This window comes from Triplophysa dalaica, chromosome 15 (genome assembly GCF_015846415.1).
Source record: "Triplophysa dalaica isolate WHDGS20190420 chromosome 15, ASM1584641v1, whole genome shotgun sequence".
NCBI classification, from domain to species: Eukaryota; Metazoa; Chordata; class Actinopteri; order Cypriniformes; family Nemacheilidae; genus Triplophysa; species Triplophysa dalaica.
Genome location: NC_079556.1, coordinates 3,613,801 through 3,639,764, shown reverse-complemented (window position 1 = coordinate 3,639,764; position 25,964 = coordinate 3,613,801). Strand labels below are relative to the sequence as shown.

General features: G+C 38.4%; 2 protein-coding genes and 1 non-coding gene across 5 annotated transcripts in view; 2 read left to right on the top strand and 1 right to left on the bottom strand.

Annotated features, from left to right (window-relative positions):
- Positions 1–15,573, bottom strand: part of efcab11 (EF-hand calcium binding domain 11) — a 48,483-nt gene extending 32,910 nt beyond the window's left edge. For 2 of the 3 annotated variants that reach the window (XR_008909119.1, XM_056767913.1), the window contains exons 1-6: positions 15,505–15,573; positions 14,874–15,044; positions 14,109–14,204; positions 13,805–13,853; positions 11,755–11,856; positions 8,927–9,017 (exon numbers count right to left, since the gene is read on the bottom strand). Coding sequence is in view for 2 of the 3 variants with exons in the window: in XM_056767913.1 (XP_056623891.1) it covers positions 8,927–9,017; positions 11,755–11,856; positions 13,805–13,853; positions 14,109–14,204; positions 14,874–14,933 (398 nt within the window). In the remaining variant the exon portion in view is untranslated. The remainder of the gene's footprint in view (positions 1–8,926; positions 9,018–11,754; positions 11,857–13,804; positions 13,854–14,108; positions 14,205–14,873; positions 15,045–15,504) is intronic. The other variant, XM_056767914.1, reaches the window with a different exon arrangement.
- On the top strand, positions 14,451–14,523 carry trnak-uuu (transfer RNA lysine (anticodon UUU)). The gene has a single exon. It is a non-coding gene; the product is annotated as a tRNA-Lys (tRNA).
- Positions 15,574–16,264: 691 nt separating the features above from the next.
- On the top strand, positions 16,265–25,625 carry LOC130437419 (tyrosyl-DNA phosphodiesterase 1-like). The gene is made up of 15 exons (XM_056768810.1): positions 16,265–16,883; positions 16,972–17,015; positions 17,101–17,156; positions 17,354–17,450; positions 17,862–17,896; positions 18,857–18,949; positions 19,361–19,531; positions 19,837–19,915; positions 20,719–20,904; positions 21,933–21,981; positions 22,065–22,131; positions 22,577–22,684; positions 23,879–23,981; positions 24,660–24,765; positions 25,322–25,625. Exons 1-15 carry the CDS (start codon positions 16,277–16,279, stop codon positions 25,393–25,395), a joined length of 1,875 nt encoding a protein of 624 aa, XP_056624788.1. The 5' UTR covers positions 16,265–16,276; the 3' UTR covers positions 25,396–25,625.
- Positions 25,626–25,964: the final 339 nt, after the last annotated feature.

The following is a 25,964-nucleotide window of genomic DNA, read 5'->3' as shown; positions in this document are numbered from 1 at the left end:
CTATCAGTCAAATCTTTAATGGGCTAGTTGCACAAGATGGCGCCGGTGAGCTTTTGCGACGCCATGTTCGACAAACTAATTTCCGGTCATAGACCCTATCGAGATGTTTCGGCTTAGCAATGTTAAGAGGATCGGTCATATCACTGATACATTACTTTCTTCTTTTTTAAATCTAAAAAACACCCATATTTGCAGTCCAAAAATCCTCCTTTTCCCATACAGGGTTATACGACCAGAAATTAGTCTGCTGACTATTTTGTTATTTTGATATTTCTACTTTTTAAATACCAAATCTGTACCATACTTGATATTATATCATCTACTTATCAATAGATTTTAAATGGGTGTGATTACGCAATCAACTATCTTAAAGTGCCAATTATATTAGGGTGTTATTTTATTCTTTAAGATATTGTCATATGTGTGGTATTCAGTGTTGGGTTAGTTACTCTGTGAAAGTAATTATAACTAGTTACTAATTACATATTACATATTCAATAGTGTAATTAGATTACTGTACAAATTACTCCAAAAAGTATTTAATTAATCATTACTAATTACTTTCTATATCCTATATAAACCTTGATTAGTTAAGTGATTTAAGGATAGACATGGAACAACTCTTAATTCATTCAAATAAATAATATAAAACTACTAAACTACAAGTACTCGTATTAACTGACTAAAGTATTACAAATAAAAGAAAGATAAATGAATGTAAGCAGTTTAAAGTAAGACTTTAAAGTTTGATTATGAATTCCACTATTGTGTACATTTCAATAACATCAGAAGTAACTGTAATTAAATTACAGGAAAAATAAGAGTAATCCCTTACTTTACTTTTTAAAGAGAAAAGTAATTAAATTACAATAACTAATTACTTAGCAACTAGTTACACTCAACACTGGTGGTATTAACATATTATCAATAATCACAGTTATAAATATCACCGGTATATTCCTGGTAACATAAGTTATTTTGTCAACTGCATCATGTTAGTTTGTGCTGCATATTCCAGCGTAAACCAACATGGATAGTCATAAAAGCTATCTGACTTGCTGTCTCCTAGCATTGTATTGATGCTTAAGGCATTACCATGGCAACCGATGTGGATAAACCAGACAACGACTATGCGGTTATAACAAAAGGATCACATTCGACAATGCAGACAATATTCAGTCCTAAAGACTGGAACTGGCTGCCATGTGAACGTGTTGACAATCCCTCTATAGGTTAGCAGAAACTTTACAAAAATATAAATAATATAAGGTCCATAAGACACGAGCAACCAATATTAAACAATGTACGACCAACACAAGTGCTGCAGTGCCTCCTTTCATCCTTGCAATCCCATTCCATCAACATCAAACACACACACACACAGCCAACGCGCAGCAAACCCCCAGGATTTATTTAACGCCCCTGGCTCAGAATGGCTCGGAGCTTTAGGCACTTCCTGTATCCTCTCATCCTGGAGAGAATATGCTTGACTCATGGCTTCAGCCCAAGTCAACACCTTGATTTAGTGCCAAGGGAAGCATAAGCATCGATAAAGAGCAGATTACAAAAAGCATCACTTTCGTGAGATCGAATGAGCTCACTTTGCAGGGAAGACTTTTCTCCTCGCCAATAAGAATGCTCACATTCACTGACGCAGTGTTTCTACTGTATTTAATTCTCGCAAATTGTGTACATTAAAGCATTAAAAACGCAGTAATAAAGTGTCGCAAAGACTCATCTCATCAATCTCAGTAAAAAGGGCCGCAGTGACCTTGCGTTCATATCAACAAAATAAACATCGATAGATTCGTGTGATTTGAGCTCTGTTCAAACGTACCCTCAATAGAAGAGAGATTATTTTCTTTGATAGCTTTAATTAATTCATTGATTTATTCAGCGCTCCAGAGGCTTCTTAAATCACTTCCAAGATTATGATCTCACCGGTACACATCAAACGCGTGAAATTTAATGTCTCGTGTGCAAGGGATACGCCTGCAGGTGGAAATAAAGCGAGAAACATTCAATAGCATATTAAACACAGACAGGTGCCGAATGCATGGGACGTTGACGAAAGTCACGCTCATTTGTGACAGGGTTTTTGGCTACTAAAGGTAGCGATTGTAATCGCACGCTTATCTATCATCTTTGGGGAGGGTTATCTCAACTCCGAGACAACGACAGGACGTTCTGAGTGGACAATCAAGCCGTCTTTATTAGCCTAGACCCCACGAGAGCAAGTAACGGGCACAGCCCAGCGGCACGCTGCTATCTCTCTCAGACAGCAAACCGTGGCTCCCTCCGTGGCCCTATTTAAAAGGCACTTATATTTTCGCTTCAAGGAACTTGGTTTTCCTCTAAGATGGGAGATTGGTGATAGCCGCGCACGCCGAAATAGAAAAAAAAACTTCCTCATTAGAATTCCAACAAGGTGGATGATTGCCAGTGGAGACTAATGTAATTGTCATGGCAACTACACAATGTACAAAGATCCCAGCGGAATAACTCCGATCCCCGCTTTCCGTAAAAGCAAGAAGCTGAAGAGATTTCTGTTGGAAATCTGTGATGAACTGACAAGCTCTAAATAATTTCACAGCAGACGGCACAACTGGGTGAAAAACAAAACCATCGGGTTCCAGACAAATCAATTATATATGGCTGTCGTATTACATGGGAAATGGTATATGTGTGAAAACCAAACGGGCTAAAAGAGCACGTCTAAAAGGAGGACGTGGAACAACACAAAAGAAATGGATTTTCTGCATAGAGGTCGCATTTACACAGGGTGTGTGTTTAGCCTCTCTCAGTGAGCAAAGCCAGCCAGACGTGCGGGGGCTTGAGGAACAGCCACAAGCAGAGGGCACCACTTTCCTCACCCGTTCGCCCGCTCTGAGGGGAACCGATGTGATTACTGCATTACCCTCTGGCAACCCTGCTTGAATTTTCAGTCTGCCTTCAACCGGCTCGCTCGCTTTGAACCAAAAACAAGTCTGAGAGACCTTGAAGAAAAGGAGATAAGAAAGGGTCAATGGAAGAAAATGAACAAGTTTTTTATTCGTTCTCCTGCGTGATGAGGCAGCGTAAAAGACAGGAAAATAACCCTCAATTCAACCAGATCCCTGATGCCGCTTTCTCTACAATTTGAATTCGACAGGATGACAAAAAAATGAGGGAGGAAGGAAATTTGCTGAATTAGATTACTCAATCGCACCTCCCGCAACATCAGGTCCATGTCAAATGGCCGTGAGAGTTCTCGTGTGCCACTCAGCCAACGGTCATGTTTCCGAAAGCCACTTTTCAGCTCACCATTAGCAGCTTTCCGATCGCCCGCCGCAGAACTGAAACGGCTGTGTTATTGTGCCTTCATTAAGCTTATTGTATCAGCGGGAAGAGAAGAAAAAAGGAGCTTTTTTTGAGGGATTTATGCACTCTGTGCTTCCATGGGCGGGCAGTGGAACTCCAGGCCAGCAATACTTTCTTTCAAAGCGCTACAAAGAAATGTAATTACCTTGATACGGTGGCAAAGGGAAAGGGCAAACTCTCAATATGCAGTAAATGCACTCACACTGAGACCAGGCAGGGCTAATTTGCTACTGATCTGTAGGAGTTTCCCCCCATTCCTTCCCCCTCCATCTCTCTCTCTCCCACACGCTTGGGAAAAAATTGCATGAAGAAGCGGCGACCCTATTGTAGTTTACATGTAGCTGGTACTACTGACCATTATCCATGTTTGAAAACAGAGGTATAAATTGTTTTTAAAAAATAATATACGTTAAAAAAAGTTTTTGAGAGATACTCCCTATAACTGCTAGCCTTAAGCCCGATTCACATTTTGCGTATTTTGCGTGTGTTAATTCGTTATCTTAAATGTAGACACGCGGTAGCCACGCACAAATAGGTAGCGACACGGTATCAATTTTTCTAGGCATCGAGATGAAAATAGAATGCAGCACGTGCACCGCATGAGAAAGCAGTGCAGCTTACGTTTTTAGACGCAAAATGTGAATCGCCCCAAGGGCGATTTTTAAAGGCACATAAAAAGCACTCATCGATTAATAAGGCAAAACTCCTAAAGAAGTTTAATTTAAGAATGCTAATTAATTCGCTTTTTCATTAGCGTTTATTTCAGATTAAGGAGACTCGAAAGACAAAAGAAGAGAACAAGACTTGGAGACTAAAAGTGTACCGCACTCATCATGTACAGTCAAGTGCTTCAACTGGGAGAGACATGCAATTAAATTTTTCTTTGATGTGGCCAAGTGGTTTCATTATTTTACAGACTGTTCTTTGTTTTACTCCATTTCAGAGTAATACAGGGAAATAAATGCATCAACTATCATACAGTACGTCCTACCCAAAACTAATCTAAACTTAAAGTGATACTCCACCCAAAAATGATAATTGTGTCACGAATTACTCACCAAAGTTGTTTAAAACCTGTATACATTTCTCTGTTCTGTTGAACACAAATAAAGATATTTGGAAAATGTTAGCCTCTTACATTTCTGGGACATAACTAACTAACATAATAGGAACAATTAAAATGGTTGTCAAAGCTGTTTGCTTTCCTACATTTTTCAAAATGTCTAGTTTTGTGTTAAACAGGATACAATCATTTTCCTATTATGGTAGTTAATGATGCCCCAGAAATGTCAGTTGCTAACATTTTTCCAAATATCTTTTTTTGTGTTCAACAGAACAAAGAAATGTATACAGGTTTGGAACAACTTGATGGGCAAGAACATGATCAAATAATTTCAATTTAGTATACACAAAACAAACATATATGTCATCATTTATTAACCCTCAAAAACATGAATATGACGCTATCTTCTTTAGAACACAATAGAAGATGTTTTGAGAAATGTCTCAGTGGTTTAGTGGTCAATATAACGTAAGTCACTGTGTAGCAATGTTGTTTGATAACAAACGTTTTTGTGTCCTGCACTATAAAGTCAGTCATACAGGTTTGGAATAACAGGAGGGTAAATGAATGATGAAAAAATCTGATCTGCTCATTAGTACGGCAAGACAACATAATCACAACATAATACCAATAGAAGATTGAAAATTGCATGTTTTGCAGGAAACTAGTAGATGTATATTTTAACATTTTGAGGTACCAATGCTTGTTATTTAAGATATTTGTTACAATTCAATGACATTCTATCTCTTATTAATTAAATCGGCAAAAGAAATTTTACAAAGTTCAGCTTGACTAACACTAAACCAAAAGTTTTGCTGATATCAACAGTTCTGTCTTTGCAACAAACACAACACCCTGTAGGAGCTCCAGCGTATATGAATTTGCCCTGCATGCAAATTTACCCAAAAAGTAGATACAAAGTGAAAGTATTTAATCATATGTAAGGTGACCGTATACTGTAAATCAATCTTTGAAAGTTCCCCCAAAATCATATACAGTAAAAAAATACAGTGGATTTTCTTTTTATATCAGAGTTATTCCTAAAGACAGGTCTGTCAGCACAAAGAGGCTAAAGCTGGGACATCAGAAAGGAGAACAATGAGAAACCTGAGATTCCTCAGCGGGTGAGAGAACCAGCGAGACGCAGAGGGGGGGGAGAGAGAGAGTGAATAAGAGCGAGAAAAAAATGCTGCATTCTTGTAACATAAGAACTGCAAGAATGTGCGCGGCAGGTATTTATGGAAAGGTGATGGCAGATAGTTGCCCTGGAAACGGCGTCAACACGCCAGAAAACCAGAGCAGAGTGAAGAAAGCGAAAAAGAAAAACATCCGCGAGCGGCGCTCAAGGTGCGATGGCACTGGCTCTGCGTGCCGCGTCGTCATGGCAACAAGCAGCGGGCGCCGTTAACGTTCATTCAGAAAGGCACTGCATGTCCATCAATCTATGGCACATAAAGAGGCAACAGCACGTCCGCTAATGGTTTGAAGCCTGCGGGGCGCTTCATTGTTCTGCTATCATTATGCCAAAAAGGACAAGACAAGAGTGTTGCGCTTTTTCTGTACACAAAAAGGTCGCAAACACAGATTCAGAGATGCTTCGGTCCAATGTGAAAGGAAAAGCAAATCTAACAACACAAACATCGGCCTAGACACACACACAACGGACCCCGTAACAAGAGACACCAAAGGCGGACTTAGCCGCTTATCACTTTGTTGTCATAATCTTTCCTAAACACAGCCCAGGGCGAGCAGATAAACTACAAACACAACGTTGAAGGTGAGCTCTCTCCCTTCACTTTCCTCTCAGAATTTCCGGTATGTCCGTTTACTGCCACACTCTGTCAGTGGTGGCAGGATGACGGGGCGGAGGAGCACCGGAGGAGGTGGAAAGAAAACAAGAAGCCACAGCGGCGTGAAGGTTATGACTTTGCATGCGCGTTGCACCAACACGCCAGGTGCTTTTCTGCTCTTGAGAAGTCGATCATCTACCAGGATTGTCATAGTAACTAGCAGATAAGCAGCAACTGGTAAGGGCCAAGTGGGTTAGTAGGTTAGAGCGTTGTGCTGTACATAATATGTTTTAGAGCTATATTGTGTCATTTCTCATCGCTCTAAAAAGCCCTGAAGTGCCCTCACTTCAGTTGTGACGCGACTGTGACATTTAATTAGAAACAAATGCCTCGTGCACTCAAGTCACTCATCCAATGCAGTCTGGAGATGTCATTGCGGTCTAGAGCTGTTAATCTTCACTTACCTCGCACATTAATTCGATGACGATTCAGAGGCATCTTGTCCTACAATTGTAATGTATAATTAATAATTCACACACTTAAAATATGTGCAGGTGAGAGTGTCTCTGTTTACGTTCAACACTCGCAGTAGACTACTGTTGCGTCTCTCTCTTAGTTTGACACGCCAAATTGTCAAGGCGTGCGGCACGCATCTATGATAACACAAGTTGGTTCTTTGTGACATTATTTGCGTGTAGAAATTAGCTCCTTAAAGCTTGAAGCGATGGTTCCCCCAAAAATGAAAATTCTGTCATTTACCCACCCTGAGATTCTTCCAAACCTTTACTATTCTCTGTATAAACCGGTATACATCTCACCCCCATTGACTCCCATAGTATTTATTTTACTTACTATGGCAATAAAATGGGGATGAGATCTGTTAGGTTACAGACATTCTTTCAAATATCTTTCTTCTTGTTCATCTTTCAATAGCGGCCCAATATGTTGGAATGTACTTAATTCACACTAAACTCCTGAAGAGAGAGTCAGCCAAGTGATGATTTAACTTTGAAATTGAAGACTGAAAGATGTATTTAAAACATGTGACCCTGATCACAAAACCAGTCTTTAGTAGCAAGAAAAGTTTTTAGTAAAAGACAAAAATACATTATATTGGTCAATATTATACATTTTTATATTTTGCCAAAAATCATTAGGATATTAAGTAAAGATCATATTCCATGAAGGTATTTTGTAAATTTCCTACCTTAAATATATAAAAACGTTATTTTTGTGAGTGGATGTCCTGCCACAGTGCCTCTGATTAACAACTTCAAAGGCGATTTTCACAATATTTAGATTCTTTTGCACTCTCAGATTCCAGAGTTTTAAAAGGTTGTATCTCAGTCAGATATTGTCCTATTCTAACAACTCATACATCAATAGAACTCTTATTTATTCAGCTTTCGGATTGTGTAGAAATCTCAATTTCGAAAAATTGACCCATAAGACTTTGTTGATTTGTTGTCCAGGTTCACATATGATAACACTTCGCATACATGGTGGCTCATTTTCTTTTGCGATTATTTGTTTGAACGCATCGATACAGTACAGTTTCACATCAGCATCGCAGAAATATGTACTCATTATTTCCTGCAGCTCTATTGCAGTCATAGCAACGCGGTGTCTCCACGTTCTAAGGTTATCAACTCCCAGTACATCAGCTGAGCTCGAGGTCAAATGGACACCCTGCTGTCAGTGATCAGGATTTGTGTTGTGTGAGAGTGTGTTTGTATATCAACTGGCCTTGCAGGACAACCGCGCTGCTCTCAGCGGTAGATGGACCACGCAGACTGCAAAGGATGAGTCACAGCAAACAAAGCCCTAAATCTCTCCAAATAAACAACGACAAAGTATGGGCGCAAGGAGACGCGTATCACATCTCCGACATACAGCCGAGCGTTCGAGCCCTCAAACGAAGTATGAAAGAGATTAATTGCCCCCTGTCTCAGTGCCGCGTACGGCATCCACATCAGCTCCTCGAGGACTAGAAACAGTGCGGGGAGACTCGGCTGAGGGCTGATAATAATGTGTCACTACAAGTTCTGTAAACGCAGAGACGCGAGCTGAAACCTCTAGATGCATCAAAGTATAAAAAAGTTACGCAGAGATCTTAGTGAGAGATTGTCGAATGTCATATTGGCTTTGGGATCCGGCAATAGCTCTGGGTCTTGTGATAACTGTTTGAAATAGGTGTGAACGCACAGCACGCTCAGGCTTGGAATCCCTCCTGTTCAGAACACTTCTGAATGAGAATGTGGTGTACGGAGACACGTGGAGCATGGGCCCTGAACAAGAGTGGGATTGTCGAGGTTGAGAAACTCCACAGGGAGCAAAACGCATGAGAACCGTTCTCGCCCTAATGAGCAAACAGCTCCCAACACTGCGAGTCTCCGAACTCACAGGCCCTCGTGCAACTCTCAAGCGGGAGTGCATCAAACACGCTTGCTCGCGATGGAGGGGTTTAAGTAACCGGCGTTTCTGCATGGCCAAATACAGAAATTCCTGCTGTGGGGAGGTCTGCTTTGAGCTCTGGCTACAAAAACGCTTTCTGACACTTCACATTCATGGCGTTATTACATTCATCTGGCTCTGTAATCTGCTCTGGAAAGGGAAATCAAGAAGAAGAGTGGAGGAGAGAGGAGGATCAGAGAACGAATAGATCTTTGAGTGATAGAGAGGGACTGGAGATGATGCGGCGCTGAACTCTTACCGGAAAGCCTCCAGCACCGTTCTCTCCGGCAGGTGAGGAGCAACTCGCTTGAAGGCGCCTTTGAAGTCCTCCAGCTTCAAGAAGCCACGACCTGAAATAGTGCAGAGAGAGAAACCCAAAGCAAGAGTTAACAAGACTAATACTCTCATCTAGAACATCAAAAGGTGCTTCACTGCGAGACCGGGCACCACACGAGAGGTCGAAATAAGATAATAGTATATAAAAAGAGCAATCTTTGGAGTTGCTGGAGTATGCTCTTAAGGAATAAAATCAGCTTTCTCTACCACCGAAAAGGCGGTGGAGGAGTCCGCTCACCGCTTTTGGCCGAGATTGCGAGAGTGAGGAGTAGGACCAGCGAGAGCTCAGAGGAACAGCTTGTTGTGCCTTCTTCTCAGCGGCTGGCACGCAGGACTTTGATTTGCAGGAAATGGCTCCCCTGAGGAAGTTTAGAGCGCACGCATCCAAAGTCAGAGCTGGAAGTGGAATCTGTTTAGCGTGTCTGCTGAATTGATGAGAGGCGCAGCATCGCACTGTGCGGGGGGATTAGGGGGGGCGCCGGGGAGCACTGTGACATCCATGTCAACACGCCAGACCCTGCAACGCCAGTCCACAGACTGTAACAAAACGCTGCCCTACACCGCCACTACCGCAGGGACACGAGTAGAACAGCTGTCGGGGAAAAAATAAATCACACACCCGTCGCACAACTACCTTGTTTAGAAAAATTGTACACATCAGCCAAACAAAAAGTGAAAGGATGGCGGTTTGTTTCAGACAATTACATTTTTGAAGATACATTTTTGAGGTTGAACTAAATGACTTGGGAGACACACCGAGTCGATCCCGTTTTGCGCAGACGGAAAGGTTTCCAAATGCACCGAGCATGCTCTGTCATTGGACGGGCTGCCACTTCGGCTCTGAATGGATGTGACGCACTTCAGCGTGCTTTAGCTTCTAATGTATCCCCATTGAAGATGACGACGGGGGTGACGGTGCAGATGAAACAGTCAAACATCTCTTCCCGGTGCACATTGAAGAGGACTTGCTGTCGTTGGCAGGCTGACAGAGACAACAGGCAGAGAAAGCCAGGACATAGGCTTTAAGCTTAGCTGGCAGAGGAACAAAGACAATCAATCTGAGAAAGCACTAAGACAATCCAATATCACGTACGCTCTGTTGGAGAACACCTGCCGGGTAGTCACCATTCAAGTTTCCTGCTGGTTAGCAAATATCCTTTAAATTTAATATGTACGCTTATTTCATGGCTGTATCATTTGTCAGCAAGGAAATATACGGTTAAGATCGCATCCAAGCAGCAAGAATCAGACTTTCAATCTCTTGTCTAAAATGAGCTAATTTTCAGGTAGCTCAGAATTCAAACAAGGGTTGAGTGAACTCGCTCGCAGCAATTTGGTCCTCGAGATGAATTTGATGGTTCATTAACATTCACAATTCTAATTAAAAGGCAACTGTATTTTAAAAAAGCTGGTACTTTTAAAATTGCTGGAGACTATTTTGGGACCTGGGAGGATGTAAATTCTCCAAAGCCTGATTAGAGGCTAACAGGAAGTCTGAGACAATGATATACAAGATAAGTAAACATGCTTTGGGCGATACTGAATCTGCTGAAGAGACGGACTTCACGCGTATAAATATTCTGTCTTTAATATTGGGTCAGTCAGGTTAATCAAATAAGATCCCTTGACCACAGTAAGCGGATTCATTCAGGGTCAGCGGATACCCTCCTCCGGTGGTCACTTCTTACATACTCAAATTATTCCTGTAACAAAATGAATTAGTTAATTATGCATTTGCCTCCTACAAACAGTTACAGGGAGGGCAGAGCAATCCGCAGAGACTATGAGACTCATTTTTCTGTGTATCTACACCGCCACAAAGCCTCAAGCGCTTGTACAGGCGCTATTAATTTCAAAGGATGACATAATTGGGAACCGAAAGGTACTTCAGAAATAGAGACTATAGAGGAGGAATTGTTTGTAGTTTGTTTTCTACTGGGTTGTAAAGAACTTATTTGAAGAAATAGTTCACCCTTAGGAATAGTTCTCCCTTTCAATAAACATTTTTTCATCATTTGCTCACCCTCATGATGATCTTCTTCTGGGGAACACAAAAGAAGATTTTTTTTAATGTTGGTAACCAGACAACACTGGCGCTCATTGACTTCCATCGTATTGACACAAAAGCACTGAGACATTTCGCTAAATATCGTCAGTATCACACAAGAAAAGAATGAAAGTTACACAGGTTTGGAATGACATAAGGGTGAATAAAAGGGTTAATATTTTTGGGTGAACTGTCCACTTAAGAATCACAGGTCAGCTGATGACATGCAAGCACACGAACCTGTGCTTGATTAGAAAAAGGCTAATAAATTAAGCACAAAAATAAATAGGTTTGTTTATGGCCATGAGTCTGGATGAAAAAACTCTTTACTGAAAAACAGGACACATGGCGCCCTCTACTGAAATTTTATGAAAACAATATATATATAATACATCCCTGTTTCAAATGCTATACATTTAAATCTGATTATTTGAGTCCAAACAATAAACTTTACAATACAATCAAATTTGCCCCCAAGTGAATGGGGGCTAATTCTAAAGTGAACCCCTTTAAAACCAATATAAGTCACATGCATCTGAATGAGAATATCCAAAAAATAAAGTGTTAAACTGGTTCTCTGGCTTAACCACAGGTCTCCTATAGTCACCACCGTTGTCTCACTTCCTTTATATCGACACTACCCAAAGTGCATTCAAGTAGAAGCGTTAAACATGCAGAGAACAGTTGTGTAAATAGGAACATACAGTGTACATCAAAGGCGCTGAAGATCTGCCTCATCTTCTCATACGGATCTTCAGCTGACATCTTCCGCCCCATGAGAGTTGTAAACTGATGCAGTGGGACCCCTTTCAGAGAGAGAGAGAATTTGAGGTTTACTACAAAGCTCTTGTCTGAAGTGCATACTGTGCCTTTACATGGCAGTCTTCTGAAGCACTGTGTTTAAAGGAGTAATATCTTTCCCTCTTGCCTGCAGGGTAGTCATTTTTTCTCTGAGTGCTCTTATTGAGTTGAAAACGGTAGGATGGGGAGTTCTAGACAGCCTGGTGGAAAACCAAACTACAGAGGGAGTTTAGCGGGATGATCTGGGTGGGCCACAATGACAGCGATGGCTGAGAAACAGTGGGGATAGACCTCTTCTGGGAAAGGGAGAAATTAATTGAGAGATCCAGGAACAGGCTAGATGGCTTCACTACACTTTTAACCATGCCAAAACATATACTGTAAAACGACTATTGGGATCCACTCTTGCCTAACAGAGCAGAGGTAAAAAAAAAGTAAACCAAGGATATTTTTGTTCATTAAAATTACAACTTTGAATACATTTCTTTTCATTGAAATGAAAAAAACTAAATATTTTTGGAAAAATTTAAAGAAAAATTCAAATATTTATAAACTGAAATAAGTTTAAAACACTCAAATTACAATAAACAAAAACAAAAATTAATTAATCTTATATGGCAACATAAAAAATAAAATACTAAAACATTTACTAAAATTAACAAATCTAAAAATAAAAGGTAATTTAAATAAATAAATTCAAATGAAAACTAAAAACAAAACTATAAGAATATGAAAACAAAACTAAAACGTAAACGCAGAATGGATTTCCTGCTTGACACAACAAGTGAGTTAAAAGTGTGTGTGCAATGAAGCAATGAAACCTCAGTTACTGGGGTAGCTAGCTGTGTGGCCATTTCTTTCTTCACCAGTGAAAATAAGCGAAAGAGCACGAAATAAAGAAAAGGACAGAGGAGAAGAGGTGAGTGGGCGACATAAGAGGCAGCCGTATTGTGAACGGGGCGTAGAACCGAAGCCCTAAGTGGGCTCTTTACCGTGCGATGAGCCTGTCAAAGTGTTTCGATACCGAGTCTAGTCAAGCCGCCCATATTTCCACCAGCAACCCTCTCTGCCCGACCATCACTAATTTACTAATCACATAAAATTGTAAAAAGGGGCAATTTAATTCACTATTTGCTCGGAGCAAGATACAACAGTGGAAAATTTCATCACACAAAGAATGGCACTTTAACTAGATTATCTCATGCTTTCCCACGGGGCAGCATGAAAAAGCAATTTGCTTGTAGGATAAAACAAAAAACAAATTGCTTACTAATCTAGGTCTTCAACCATTTAATGTCTCCCCTCAAAATACAAGGAGTATATCTGGAGTGTTTCTGTCTGTCACAAGGACCTGTGAAAACCCTTTATGCATTTCACAGCAACATTATTCACCGTTCTTTGTCAGGATTTCATTACTGGCAATGTGTAAAAAGATTACACAGCATCTAAGTCAAGATCCTTTTAGTCTGCTTGAGTGGTAGAAAATTTGGTCTAAAAACATTTTGTACGCGTTCTTGGACTGCACATTAGTGTGGGTTGAGCAGCAACTGAAGATGGATTCTACAACAATAAAACAAACAGCACAGGACTGCATGTGGGTGGTTTCAAGCAATACAGAAGGTATAAACCATATATGGACATAATGTAGAAAAACAAAATCCTCAATTAAAAGAAATAACAATGTAAAAGATTGAATTTGACATGACAAATCAGATTATTTAAATAAAATCTGGATAATTTAATTTTTATAAAGTTGACACACTGGTACTGAAGAACAACAGAATTTACATATAGTCATTTAGCAGACGCTTATATCCAAAGCAACTTACAGATGTGATAAACAATGGAAGCAATTGGAACAACATAAAGCATAAGTGCAATAAAAAAATCGATTTTATTTCCAAAATATGAGATGTCTACAACCTTAAAGCAGAAAATGATTTGATGGCATACCTGGGCAGTCCTTAACAGAGCCAGACTCCATCAGTAAATTTGTCTCAGACTGCAAGACAAAATAAAAAAGTAAATTATATGCAAAATTATGAATTAACATCCATTGAAAACAAGCAATCCTCAGGTTATTTTTCATGATTTGTTTTTAATATATGTGATATCCCTCTAGGGGGCAATACAGTTCTGTCATCATTTATTTACACTCATGTTCAAAACCTATGAGAATCTTTCTTCTATGTAACACAAAGGGGAAATGTCTCAGTGATATTGTCAAGATCACGTTATTTACATCCTTTGCATGTACCTTCGATGGCTTATATCCAAATAACATGACCACTGCTATCTTTAGATCTTCTCGGGACAAATAACCTTTTCTCCCCACATCAGACTGATGAAAAACCTTTAAGAACAAATGGATGTTTCAGTTAGTTACAATTAAGCATTATAACCCTTAACAGCAGAAATAAATGCAAGGTTTAACCTAACGGGATGCGATTAATAAATCTGGTGCGGGATTTTTATGTAGTAAATCACTGTTACGTTTAACAATAAGTAATATAACGAGAAACCAATGCAAGCGCCATTCCACAATTAATTTCGTTATATTGCGTCGTTTTAATGACGTCATTCCATACGACTCTACAGAGCCCGGATAGCTCAGTCGGTAGAGCATCAGACTTTTAATCTGAGGGTCCAGGGTTCAAGTCCCTGTTCGGGCGATGCTTTTTCCACGCCACCCGAGACGGTTTTCCACGATATTTTCTCCTATAATACCACAAAGAAGCTACATTTACTGTATCAACATCATTAAGTGAATACTATTTAATAAGTAACGTTGTGCTTCAACGCGTTTGTCAACCACATGCTTTGTTAACGTGCCTCAAACGACATACTTTTAGTATAGTTTGTTTTATGACCATTTTATTCCGGTAACCTTCCAAACACAATAACATCAAAGAAAAATGCATGACATCTCAATATCAATATAATAAATAAATACAATAAAAATATTGTCACAACCTTCATAAACTCATAAACTGGTTTTGGAAACATCATCAACTAAACTTACCAACTCAATTTTCTTCCTGTCTGCGTCGGTAATTTCTCTCTCACTCCTAAAGCATGTCATTCTCCAGCATTTCAATTAGAAAAACTTATAAATATCCCAAAGCTTCTGGAAAGTTGTAGAGACGTGCGTAGAAACCCCATCGTTAAATGTGATTGGCTTTCAAGTGGAGTTCTGTAGAAAGAGCACGCAGTATTCGAGACGCTGATTGGATACTGAAAACGTGCACCGAAACCAGGAAAAACAGTCCGTCGTTTTCAAATTAAAGGTCTTTTGGAAACCGCAAACAGAATTGCTTTTATAGTCATTAGTAATTATTTATAGAAACAAACAGGTTGTTTTCGTTCTAATTGTGAATATAAAAATTGTATACTATAACATTTTAAATCTGAATCATTCAAAAGATGTACACAGCATTTTTGCTAAAATGTGTCTCTGAAATTTGGAAATGTATTCTTGGTTTGGTACCATGAGGAGTCTTTTACTTCTTTTCTATGCTATATGTTTTGCGCAGAAGTGTAAAATAAGTGAGAGCAAATATCTTAATGCCATGTAATGTTTTTAGATATTTATATTTAGATCTCCTCTTCAACAGAATACCTCAACAGCCGTGAAACCTTTTCAGTTGTCTCACCCTCATCTGTTAAATGACATGCCGTCATTTTAAATACATTATTTTGTTTATGTAAATATTAAATCCCAGTCGAATAAACATGCCCCACAAACAACATCAAGGCACGGTGATCATTTAATAAGACTTTTATTTTGAAGGAAATCGCAGCGTTTTGGGGCTGTTACTAGTAACGTTAGCCTACATGTGGAACGAACGTGATCGTGCATAAGAAATCAAAACAAAAGAAAATTGGTTGCATTTTATTAATTTACCTTTTCAAATGACACGATTTTAGCATTGTTATAAATATACGTTTGTTGCGCTCAGCCTTCGATATATCGGTTACTTTTTAATTGTTTCCGTGTATCCTGTACAGTACATTTCATCCTCCCCCCTGTAAGTTTACATTTATTTACATTGATGTGAATTGCGATTCTGTCGTGTCACACTGTTGTGTCCAAAGTGGTTAATCCATGTGTTCCCTTACCTGTTTACACAAAACAGAAGGAGCATTTAACCCTTTTTTAAGACCCCTAGTCTTGCAGTTACACTTTAATTTCAATGCATTTACAATGCATTTCAATACATTGTAAAAACACTTTATTTCAAATGCATTTTCAATGCATATGGTTTTTAACGGTTGTGAATTTTAACTGTGGTGAGCCCTTTTTTTGTGACAAAATCTGCATGTTCGTGGTAAATGAAATGTAGTTTCCTTGCACAACAAAACATGAAATATCGCCGTCTAAATGCTGTTAAAATAGCTGTTTTATGACCCACAGTTGAAGCAGAAATGTCCCAGGAGAGTCTACATGGCAGGTGGTCTATATCTGATAGTGAGGATGAGGACAACGTAATACCACCAACCCCCCAAAAGACTTCAATCACACCAAGCATTAAACCAGATTTAGGAAGCAAACCAAATAACACCACCACCTCTCTGAAACAAGAGCCAAAGCAGAGTCCAAATAAGCAAGCTGAGGAAGTGGAAGGAACCCTTAATGTAAAAGAAGCGTCTGCTCCGTCCATTGGATCTGAAGCTAGAAAAGCAGCACATGTGAACCAAACAAACCCTGCGAAGTATGAAAGCAACGTATCGCCTGCTGTAAAGCGAAAAAGAGAAACAGACGAAGGGGGCTGGAACCTCTCTGACAGCGATGATGAAGCTCCAACACCACCTGTTGCAAAAGATGAAGACAAGAAATTGATTTTAAGCCCTAAAAGGAAGAAAACCGAAGACACGCGTCCTCCGAGCCCTCACGGCACCGGTTATTATAAAGACGAACCTGCTGATTTCTTCGAAACCAACTTATTGTCTATGAATGACATGTACCGCTTTTATTTAAACAAAGTCAGTGGGATACAGAAGAAGTTCAACACTGGAGCGCTGCATATAAAAGGTATCTGAACTGTCTGTGTAATCAGGATTACATTCAAGAATAATGTTTTCTAGGTTGTTATTACAATGATTCATTTTTCTGTAAACAGAGATACTTTCTCCTATGTTTGGGACACTAAAAGAGTCCGTGCAGGTATTGTATTGCGGATAAAGTTATATATTATATTAAAATCAGTCCCTGTGCTTTATTTTTTGCTGACCTAACTTTTTTTATGTAGTTCAATTACTGCTTTGACATTCCATGGATGGTGGAGCAGTATCCTCCAGAATTTAGGTAAAATCTCACTGAACTTTACAATATATTGTAAGCATTGCAAGACTTTAAAGAAAGACATATCACATCTTAGATATGTCATTGAACCCTTTTATAAACAACTGTGCATTTGTCATCTAACACATTCATGGACAACATCTTCTTACAATATTGAGCATATGCCTAAGCAACATTGTTTCTTTTCTTGTTTTTTTCAGGGACAAACCCGTCATAATCGTTCATGGAGACAAAAGAGAGGCCAAGGCTCGATTAATTGCGCAAGCAAAACCGTATCCACACATTCGTTTCTGCCAGGTTCTGTATTTTTATTGAGACTTTTATGGTTATGCTTAACAATTTTCACCAAAACAGTCGCAATAAGCAACTTATTCCACTAGAGGGAAGCATTAAACTTTATTGGGGCCTGAGGTCCAGTTAACATTTCATGTTTGTCCATAACTGTGTGTGGTAGGAAAGGTGTAAAATGTTTGGCTTCTTGGTTTAATACGGAATGGAATAAGTTTAAGCAATACTTAAAGTACAGAAATCTTTCCTTTAGCTCAGTGGTTAAAGCATGAGGTCATGGGTTCGATCCTAGGGATTGCACGTACTCAAACAGAATGTATAGTATAATGAAATGTAAGGCGCTTTGGATAAAAGCATCTGCTTAATGAGTTAATACTAATATATAATATAGTTTATTTGCCTTCTTTATGCTTTCAACAGGCCAAACTGGACATTGCGTTTGGCACACATCACACGTAAGTGTTATTATGTTTTTTGCCTTATGATAGCATAAATAGTTTTGCGCGAAACGAAAACTTGTTTAAAACATGCTATGTTTTGCAAGAATCTAGTTAAACTGTAAATGAAACAAATATGTGCCATAATCATTATATAGTATCTCATTATGTAGTGTCATAGTTTATTTCTTCTTCATTAATCTTTATTTATACCACGTCCGGGTTTGTATCTAATGAGCAGTCAGTATAACGCATAGAGAATGTAGTACTTGGCTACTCGAGAGTTTTAACCCCTCTGCAATTCATGTGGATGTGCAGATTTTCAGACGAGCATCTGTTTTGATTAATTGAAATAGATAACTGTTAAACAGGCACGGTATTGAATTTTAATGTGATGTATTCCTAGAGTACTCTTTTCACTCAAAGAATGTTTCATGTTTTATTCAACAAAAGATATCAGAAAGAGGCATAGCCAGATTAAGCATTTTTGACTCCATGGGAATGAATCAAGTTGCTTGTAGATGTTATTCGATATTCATTTAAATAAAATGATGAAATAACACAAAAAATCGAAAAGATAAGCGGTTTAATATTTCCTTTAAATTTGTTCTAAATCTCGCTCTCTAAATAGAGAAAAAGCTCTCTAATTTAATCAAAGTACAAGAATAAATGTTTGCACAAGGAACAGCACAAAACAGATTTTAAAGTCCAATATATGATGTTCTTGTTTAATTAATACAAAACAAAGCTGAAGGCATAATTCAGTGTGTAGTTGTGTTTTTGTTCTGCTTAACATGAAAAGGTTTGTTTTTAGATCTTATTATATCAGATAATTATGCTGCCATGGTACAAAACTCGGTGAATGTGTCTCTAGATTGTAAAGGTAGTGTTTTATGCTGTTAAAAGACACATAGAGAGTGTTGAATGAATGTTAATACTTATAATGAGCTGTTTTAAATAAACGGTGGCCTTTTGCAGGAAAATGATGCTGCTGTGGTACGAAGAAGGATTCAGAGTCATCATTCTTACCTCCAACCTCATCCGAGCCGATTGGTACCAGAAGACTCAGGGGTAGGGTACTCGTGTAATGGGAGGGGCCAGAAGCATGCAAACTTACTTGAAAATGGAATAGGGGCGTGGAGGTATACTTACAGATACCAGATCTTATCGGACTCACGAGAATGACATTAGACATGAGGGCGCGATTCATTTTGAAATTGCCTCTACACTTTGTTTTTATGTTTCGCACTCTTTTGAAGTCGCACATTTGCCGATTGCCACAACATTTATGTAATTTCTGGAATGGAAGCAGTGCGTTTGCTAGTCTTAATGACACATTTGTCTGTTACTATGGCAACACTGAGAAAACATTCAGAGTAAATTGAAATTAAGTTTATGTTTCCTAAATCTGAGTTTAGCAAATCGGAATAAATCAATCATGCTTTTATCTTCATTAGTAAGCATGCTGCTTGTATGTCACAGGCTGTGGATGAGTCCGCTGTACCCCAGATTACCGGAGGGAAGTCCGGGAACAGCAGGAGAGTCCCCCACCAACTTTAAAAGAGACCTGCTGGAATACCTGGAGGCATACCGGGCCCCAGAGCTCGCAGACTGGATCGAACGCATCAAACAGCATGATCTCTCAGAAACACGGTGAGACGTTCTGCACATGAAAGATACGGTATTTAAATGTAGGAAAGGCCGTGTTCAGACTTGTCTTCTTTTTCGAAGCTGCTAGCGTCTGTTTTACATTATAATCCTGTGGTGTAAACCGTGTTTCAAAAAAAGGTTTTTAAGTTGAAAAACTACGTCAAGGTCCTTTTCACAGCTTACCAATGACAAGCCAGTAGTGTGTCGTTTCCATAACAACATGCGAGGGAGGTGATTGGTCAAGCAGGATCAAACTCGAGAAAAGAAATTGGCGGCCGAAAAATATTTTTATATATGTTTTTCTGTAGGGTGTATCTCATTGGTTCAACTCCAGGAAGATATCAAGGACCTGCCAAGGAAAAGTGGGGCCATTTAAGATTGCGAAAGGTACGTTTTTGGGTGCATTTTTATTTTTCCTAAAGCCGGCGCTAGTTTTCTCCCCTTGCAGGAGAATGATTGATGCTCGTAAAAAACGATGTATGCCTGAAGAATGCCTTCAAGATTTTGACTTCATTCCTTTATTTATTAAGGGAATTCAGATCAAATAGGTCAAGTAAGGTGTCAGATTGGTCTTGGCAATTGTACCAGGAGAAATTACTTTCTGTACCATCTGCTGAAACGGAGTCAAACTGAGCTCTGATATCAAAGAGCCGTTTATGAAATGAAATGTTTGAATGATGTTTGAGCAGACTGTTAACAACTCAAGGATTATGGTATGTCGGTGGTTAATTTCTGGTGAGTCATGACTCATGACACAAAGTTATGTAGAACATTTTTGATCGGTTTGCAGACAGCAGGAGTCAATTTTTTATTTTATTTTATAACATTGCACTGAATTCACAAATATTCTTCAGACAAAACCTTTTTTTCTTTAATCGTTTTAGAGGAATAAAGTACAATATATATATATATATATACACGTATAAAAATGTATATTTTGCACCAAATAGCATTAAATTGTGTACATCATGTGCACCTGCGAGTTTACATGTCAACTGCAGTGTGTTTTGTATAATACATTTTTGTCTTTATGTAATAAAAATCACTCAAATTTACTACCAATATTGAAGTTATTTTTATTTTTGTACGATAAACAGTTTGCTATTGCCACCATCTCCTGAAAAGCCACTGTGCTACAACACGTGGGTCACATAAACATAACTCAAACATGGTGTTTCTTTTCTTCGCAGCTGCTCAGCGAACACACACGTCCCATTCCGAATGAAGAAAGGTGGGCCGTGATTGGTCAGTTTTCCAGTATCGGCTCTATGGGTCTTGATAAGACTAAATGGCTGGCAGCTGAGTTTCAGCATACCCTGACCACCCTGGGGAGAGCAGAGAAATCATTACCCAGCTCACAACCACAGATGCTCCTGGTGAGTGTTTGCAACGGCTCCTGCAGAGCGAGCTGAAAATATATTATTGTTTACAAGTCTTCTCTTAATGATTAAAGCTGCAATCTCTGTTTCTATACCGATATCTTTGTTCAAATCTTAAAATTAAGGTGAATGGACTGAGTCATTTTTTGACAATCATCTCATTATCAAAGTCTCCACATGGGTTAAAGTCAAATGATGTCAAAGTGACATTTAATGCAAAACCGCACCTGAAAGTTTGAAATGTTCATCATTATTATTATAGCTCTTTTTTGTTTATTCATTAGGGATGTAACGATTCACTCAGCTTGCTATGGGATTTACGATACTGATCTCACAATAAGGTTTTTTCAGGTTTCTTCCCAAAATGAGTTGAGACAAATTAGAAATGAACAGCCCTTTTATAAGGCTATTATTTCTCAAATGCTGCACATATCTTTGTCAAATGAAAGTAACTTTTATGTCAAATAACAACATTTTAAAACAAAATAAAACATTGAAAAAACGAAGTATCTTTAATATGAACAGATTTATACTTTGTCTGTGCCTTTTCTAACTTGGGTTTATTTACATTTAAAAATATCAGCATATCCAAATTTACCAAGTTCCAGTAAACACAGCGGCCCCTACTGTTCAAAACATTTATTGCGTTTTATAAACTCTAAAACCAACTTGAATCGTCATTATAATCGGCTCACGGTGAATCATTACATCTCTATTATTTACAATAAAAAAGTAACAGATTGCAGCTTTGATAGGTATACATTTATAAATATTTGATGCTCTCAGAGTATGACAGAGTAGTTGGTCAAATCTTTTTAAATGTGAATTTACTGATAAAAGGTCACAGCAAATGGCATTTAGACAACCGTACAGTTCATGTTGTAGCCTTGATATGCCTTATAAGAGTAAAAAACATGCTTGTTAACACACTTGTAGTCAGACCGACTGACATATCCTTCCTTTATTGATTTGAAATTGTCTTTACCAAGACGGCAATCAATTCTTTCTGTAAAATCATCTTCTAGATTTATCCATCTGTGGAAAATGTGAGAACCAGTTTGGAGGGTTTTCCAGGTACCATATTTTCTTTCACTCTAAAATAAAAATGTGTTCTCACACCTGCACGGACGTTTTTTGACATATTTGTATTCTCGCAGCTGGGGGATCTTTACCGTACAGTATACAGACCGCACAAAAACAACTCTGGCTTCACTCGTACTTCCAGTAAGTTCTGTTTAGTTATTTATCTATGCATTAAACACATTTTGACTGTATACTCATCAAAATGACCCTGTTTTTAACATTACCGCAAATATTTTCCTGAAAGACTGCACGACAAGACCCGAGCTGCCTTTCCCAAGACTCATCTGACCCATAAATTGCTCTTTAAAATTTTCAGTGGTCTTCTTACCGCATATCCCCCTCAGTTTTAAGTCATTATCAAATAAATCATATAAATAAGCTATTTTACTGTTCGCCTCAATTTTTTCTAAGTGATCAGAGATGTGCACAACAGATTTAATCTTGGTTCCTCTCCGGGGTGCTCACTCCACACTTCAACTCGGGAGATTTAAATGTTGAATCATTTTTCCGTGTCTGAATACTGGCAGCAATCTCTAACCTTTTTCTTTTCTCTCTCCTCCTTTCTCAATCCCTTCCATCACAACAGTGGCTGGCATGCTGAAGTCACCGGTAGGAGCAACGCGATGCCCCACATTAAAACATACATGAGGGTATCACCAGACTTCACACAACTGGCCTGGTTCCTTGTTACAAGGTTAGGAACAAAAGAGACTTGATTTGTTTACTGTCCCTTTTATTGCAATCCCAAAGGAGGATCATATTTTTATTATTCAAATTTGATCGTAATATTACCTCATGGCCTTATTTTTTTATTTAAAAAAATCTACTTTATATATATGCAGGGAGCGCTTGAATTGAAGGTGGGACCGGGACCCACCGTAAGGGATTATGGACCCCCCTTAAGAAGTAAAAAATGGACTTTGGGGGGTCCCTCAGATATATATTGGAGTAAAAATTATAATGACAAATGTGGTTAAATTCATGTAATGGATGTGGTAAATTTTGTGAATTAATTATTTACAACAATTTTTATTAAGTAAATTTAAATTGATACTCATTGTTTATCAGAATGTGTGTTCCCTTACACTTTTTGCACGATGTTCTACCAACTGAGCTACAGGGGAAGAACAAAACAAAAATGAGTTTAGATCTCAAAGTATTTGCACATCCTGTTAAACATGAGAACTGATGTTTTTATTTTATGCTTTAAAGATTTTTTGCTTATTTGAGGCTTTGATATTTCAGCAGCAGCAATATAACATTTGGGAATTAATGGGAATTAACAGGGATTTTACAAAACTCCAGGTTACCCTATAACAGGGAATTTAAATGTAGTTGAATAAAATTTGGCAAATTAATCTTGGTTCAAACAATTTCACACAAAGTAATGTAAACGATGACCATTAATATTACACAATTTTTTTAAAACCTTGTTCTTTGAGCTATTGTGCAAACTATCCCATTGTAGAACTCTACATTTGAGTTAAAAGATAACATCCATTCAAGTAAGTTTTGATATTACTTGGTTAAATATATTTTATATATGTTATAAAAGTTTAACTAGCAAATACCAAAATGTGTTTATTCAGTAGCTATCTAGTCAGTAAATCAGATATGTTAAATGTAAGTTCATTGACAATTTATGAGGCTATCTAACACAAGCTGTGATGCTCTTTCTTCTACTTTCTGCTAGCCAGTTTTCTATCATCATATAGAAGTACAGAAGTCCAAACGGCATGAATTATTCAGTCAATAGAAAATCTCAGTCTAAGAAAAATGCGCTCAAAAAGCTTTATCATGCTCAATGCTTGTTTAGTTGGCAGGTGATTTTAGATGATGTGTGCGAGAGATGACTTTGGTGACATTTGCCTGCCGGTGTCCTCCACAGTGCCAATTTGTCCAAAGCTGCCTGGGGCGCTCTGGAGAAGAACAACACCCAGATGATGGTGCGTTCCTATGAGCTGGGAGTTCTCTACCTGCCTTCAGCCTTTGTGAGTTTTGCGACTCGGTTCTTGAGATCATTTTAAAATTGTGTTTGTGTTTCAGAGTTGATCAAAAAACATTCCAGATCCACCCTGACTTGCTAAAATGCTTAAAACTTGAATGAGCTATCTAGTTATTTATATCTATGGTTATACGTACCAGAAAATAAAAACTAGTGAAACAGGTCAAACTAACCGAAAAGATGCTCTGTATTATTTCAGACCTCAAATACTACAAAGAAAACAAGTTAATATTCACTTTTAAGCAAAACAACAGTTATATTTGTACATGTATTTTGGAAATGTTTAATATTTTGTGTGATAACCTCTTTATCACAGTTTTCTGGTGTCTTTTCCATATTTGCTGTTGACTTTATGTCCTTCCTAGACTTGATTTTGTTGAAATTCAACAGACACTGGACTGGAATGACCCCAATGCTTTTCTCCACAGGATGAGACAATGCAGTGTTTTCTCATTACAGCGTGATGACCGCTTTGTGTTTCTTGGCTTGCCTTTAAATATGGTTGTGTTTGTAGACATCACGGATAGACTTGAAGTGCGGTTCACAGGGGGTTAGAATAAATAGGCCTCTTTTGTCCTGTTCTTTTCTTTAACCAGCATCATATGGAAAAATACAGTGAATTCACTAGATAGTCATATGTTTTATCTTCTCGTTGTCTTTGTAGAACATGAGCACATTTCCTGTGGAGAAGAATGTGTTTCGTGGCTCCGCCTCTTCCAAGGGTTTCCCTGTGCCCTTTGACCTCCCACCCCATCGCTACTCCGCTAAAGGTGAGGCAGAACCCTGCATCACTCCGAACGTAAAGAAGTCAAGATTTTTGTTGCGTCAACTTGACATTTTTGTGGACGTAGTTTAAAAGAACTAAAATTACTTTTTAGTCAGACGAGGCTTCCGCATTGACGTTTAAAGGTCTGATTTATGCAAAATACACGTCGACGAAATTCAAAGTTCAAATGCTAATTCTCTTATTTATGGAAAAAATCTGTCCTGTCTCTCTTGAATTCAGCTGTGTATAACCCATGCTCGTAGAAAGGCTGTAAGAAATGTCAACGCTTTGTTGGAAGTGGCAGGATATTTTACCGTGATTTAAAGAAAACATTTGAAATTGCTGGTTCTGAACGCTCTTCATAGTTATGGCAGTGTCCTATACAAAAATAAACTTGACATCCTATAGCTGTGCTTTCAACTGATCAAATCCAATTGTAAACATAATTCAGTTATTCTTATGAGCCCATGAACTCTGCCTGAAGCAGGTCAGGCTTTGAGACTGTAGGGCTTCAGGGGCTTTCCAATAATCTATGTTGTTGTCTTTTCTTCTTTTCACAGATCAGCCTTGGATCTGGAACATTCCGTATAGTCAGGCTCCAGATACTCATGGAAATGTATGGATGCCTTCTTGAGAAGATCAGACCCTTGAGGTCATTTGCATTAAATCAAAATAACAGAGTTAGAACATTTGAGTCTTTTAGCCTCTTGAATGAACCCGTAACAGCAATGGTAGAGTAAGCTTTTTGTCATTTACTGTATTAGTGTAGATGCTTTGTACTGTGTTTGAGTCCAGTTTTGTTGAGTCCACCTAATTTTTTCCTAATCGATTTGGAAGTTACTGTGTAATAAAAAAATATTTTTAAAAAAATCTGTCCCTTTCTCTTTAAACAAAAAGCATGTTTTATAGATTATAGTATGCTGATCCTATACAATCTAATGAAACATCCAATAATGATTTTGAATAATGGTCACGTTCAGACCTCAATCTTAGAGCATCAAAAGCCGGTAACGGGTACCTTTTATTAAAAGGCAGTCTCTCAAATCTATTTACGGTGTTTTTATTTGTCATTAAACGGAGGACAGCTTTTAAGTACATTATGACAAATATGACATGCACAAATTGGAGACTGTGACATAAAGACAACTTTGTGTTGTTTCTGCAAATCATCACGTCACATGCGGGCGCGCTAACTGCGATTGA

Coding starts and splice junctions, on each gene's coding strand:
- LOC130437419 (XM_056768810.1), top strand. CDS start 16,277: ATGTCCCAGGAGAGTCTACATGGCAGGTGGTCTATATCTGATAGTGAG. Junction 17,451..17,861: donor CACACATTCGTTTCTGCCAG/GTTCTGTATTTT, acceptor TGCTTTCAACAG/GCCAAACTGGACATTGCGTT. Junction 23,982..24,659: donor TCTACCTGCCTTCAGCCTTT/GTGAGTTTTGCG, acceptor TTGTCTTTGTAG/AACATGAGCACATTTCCTGT.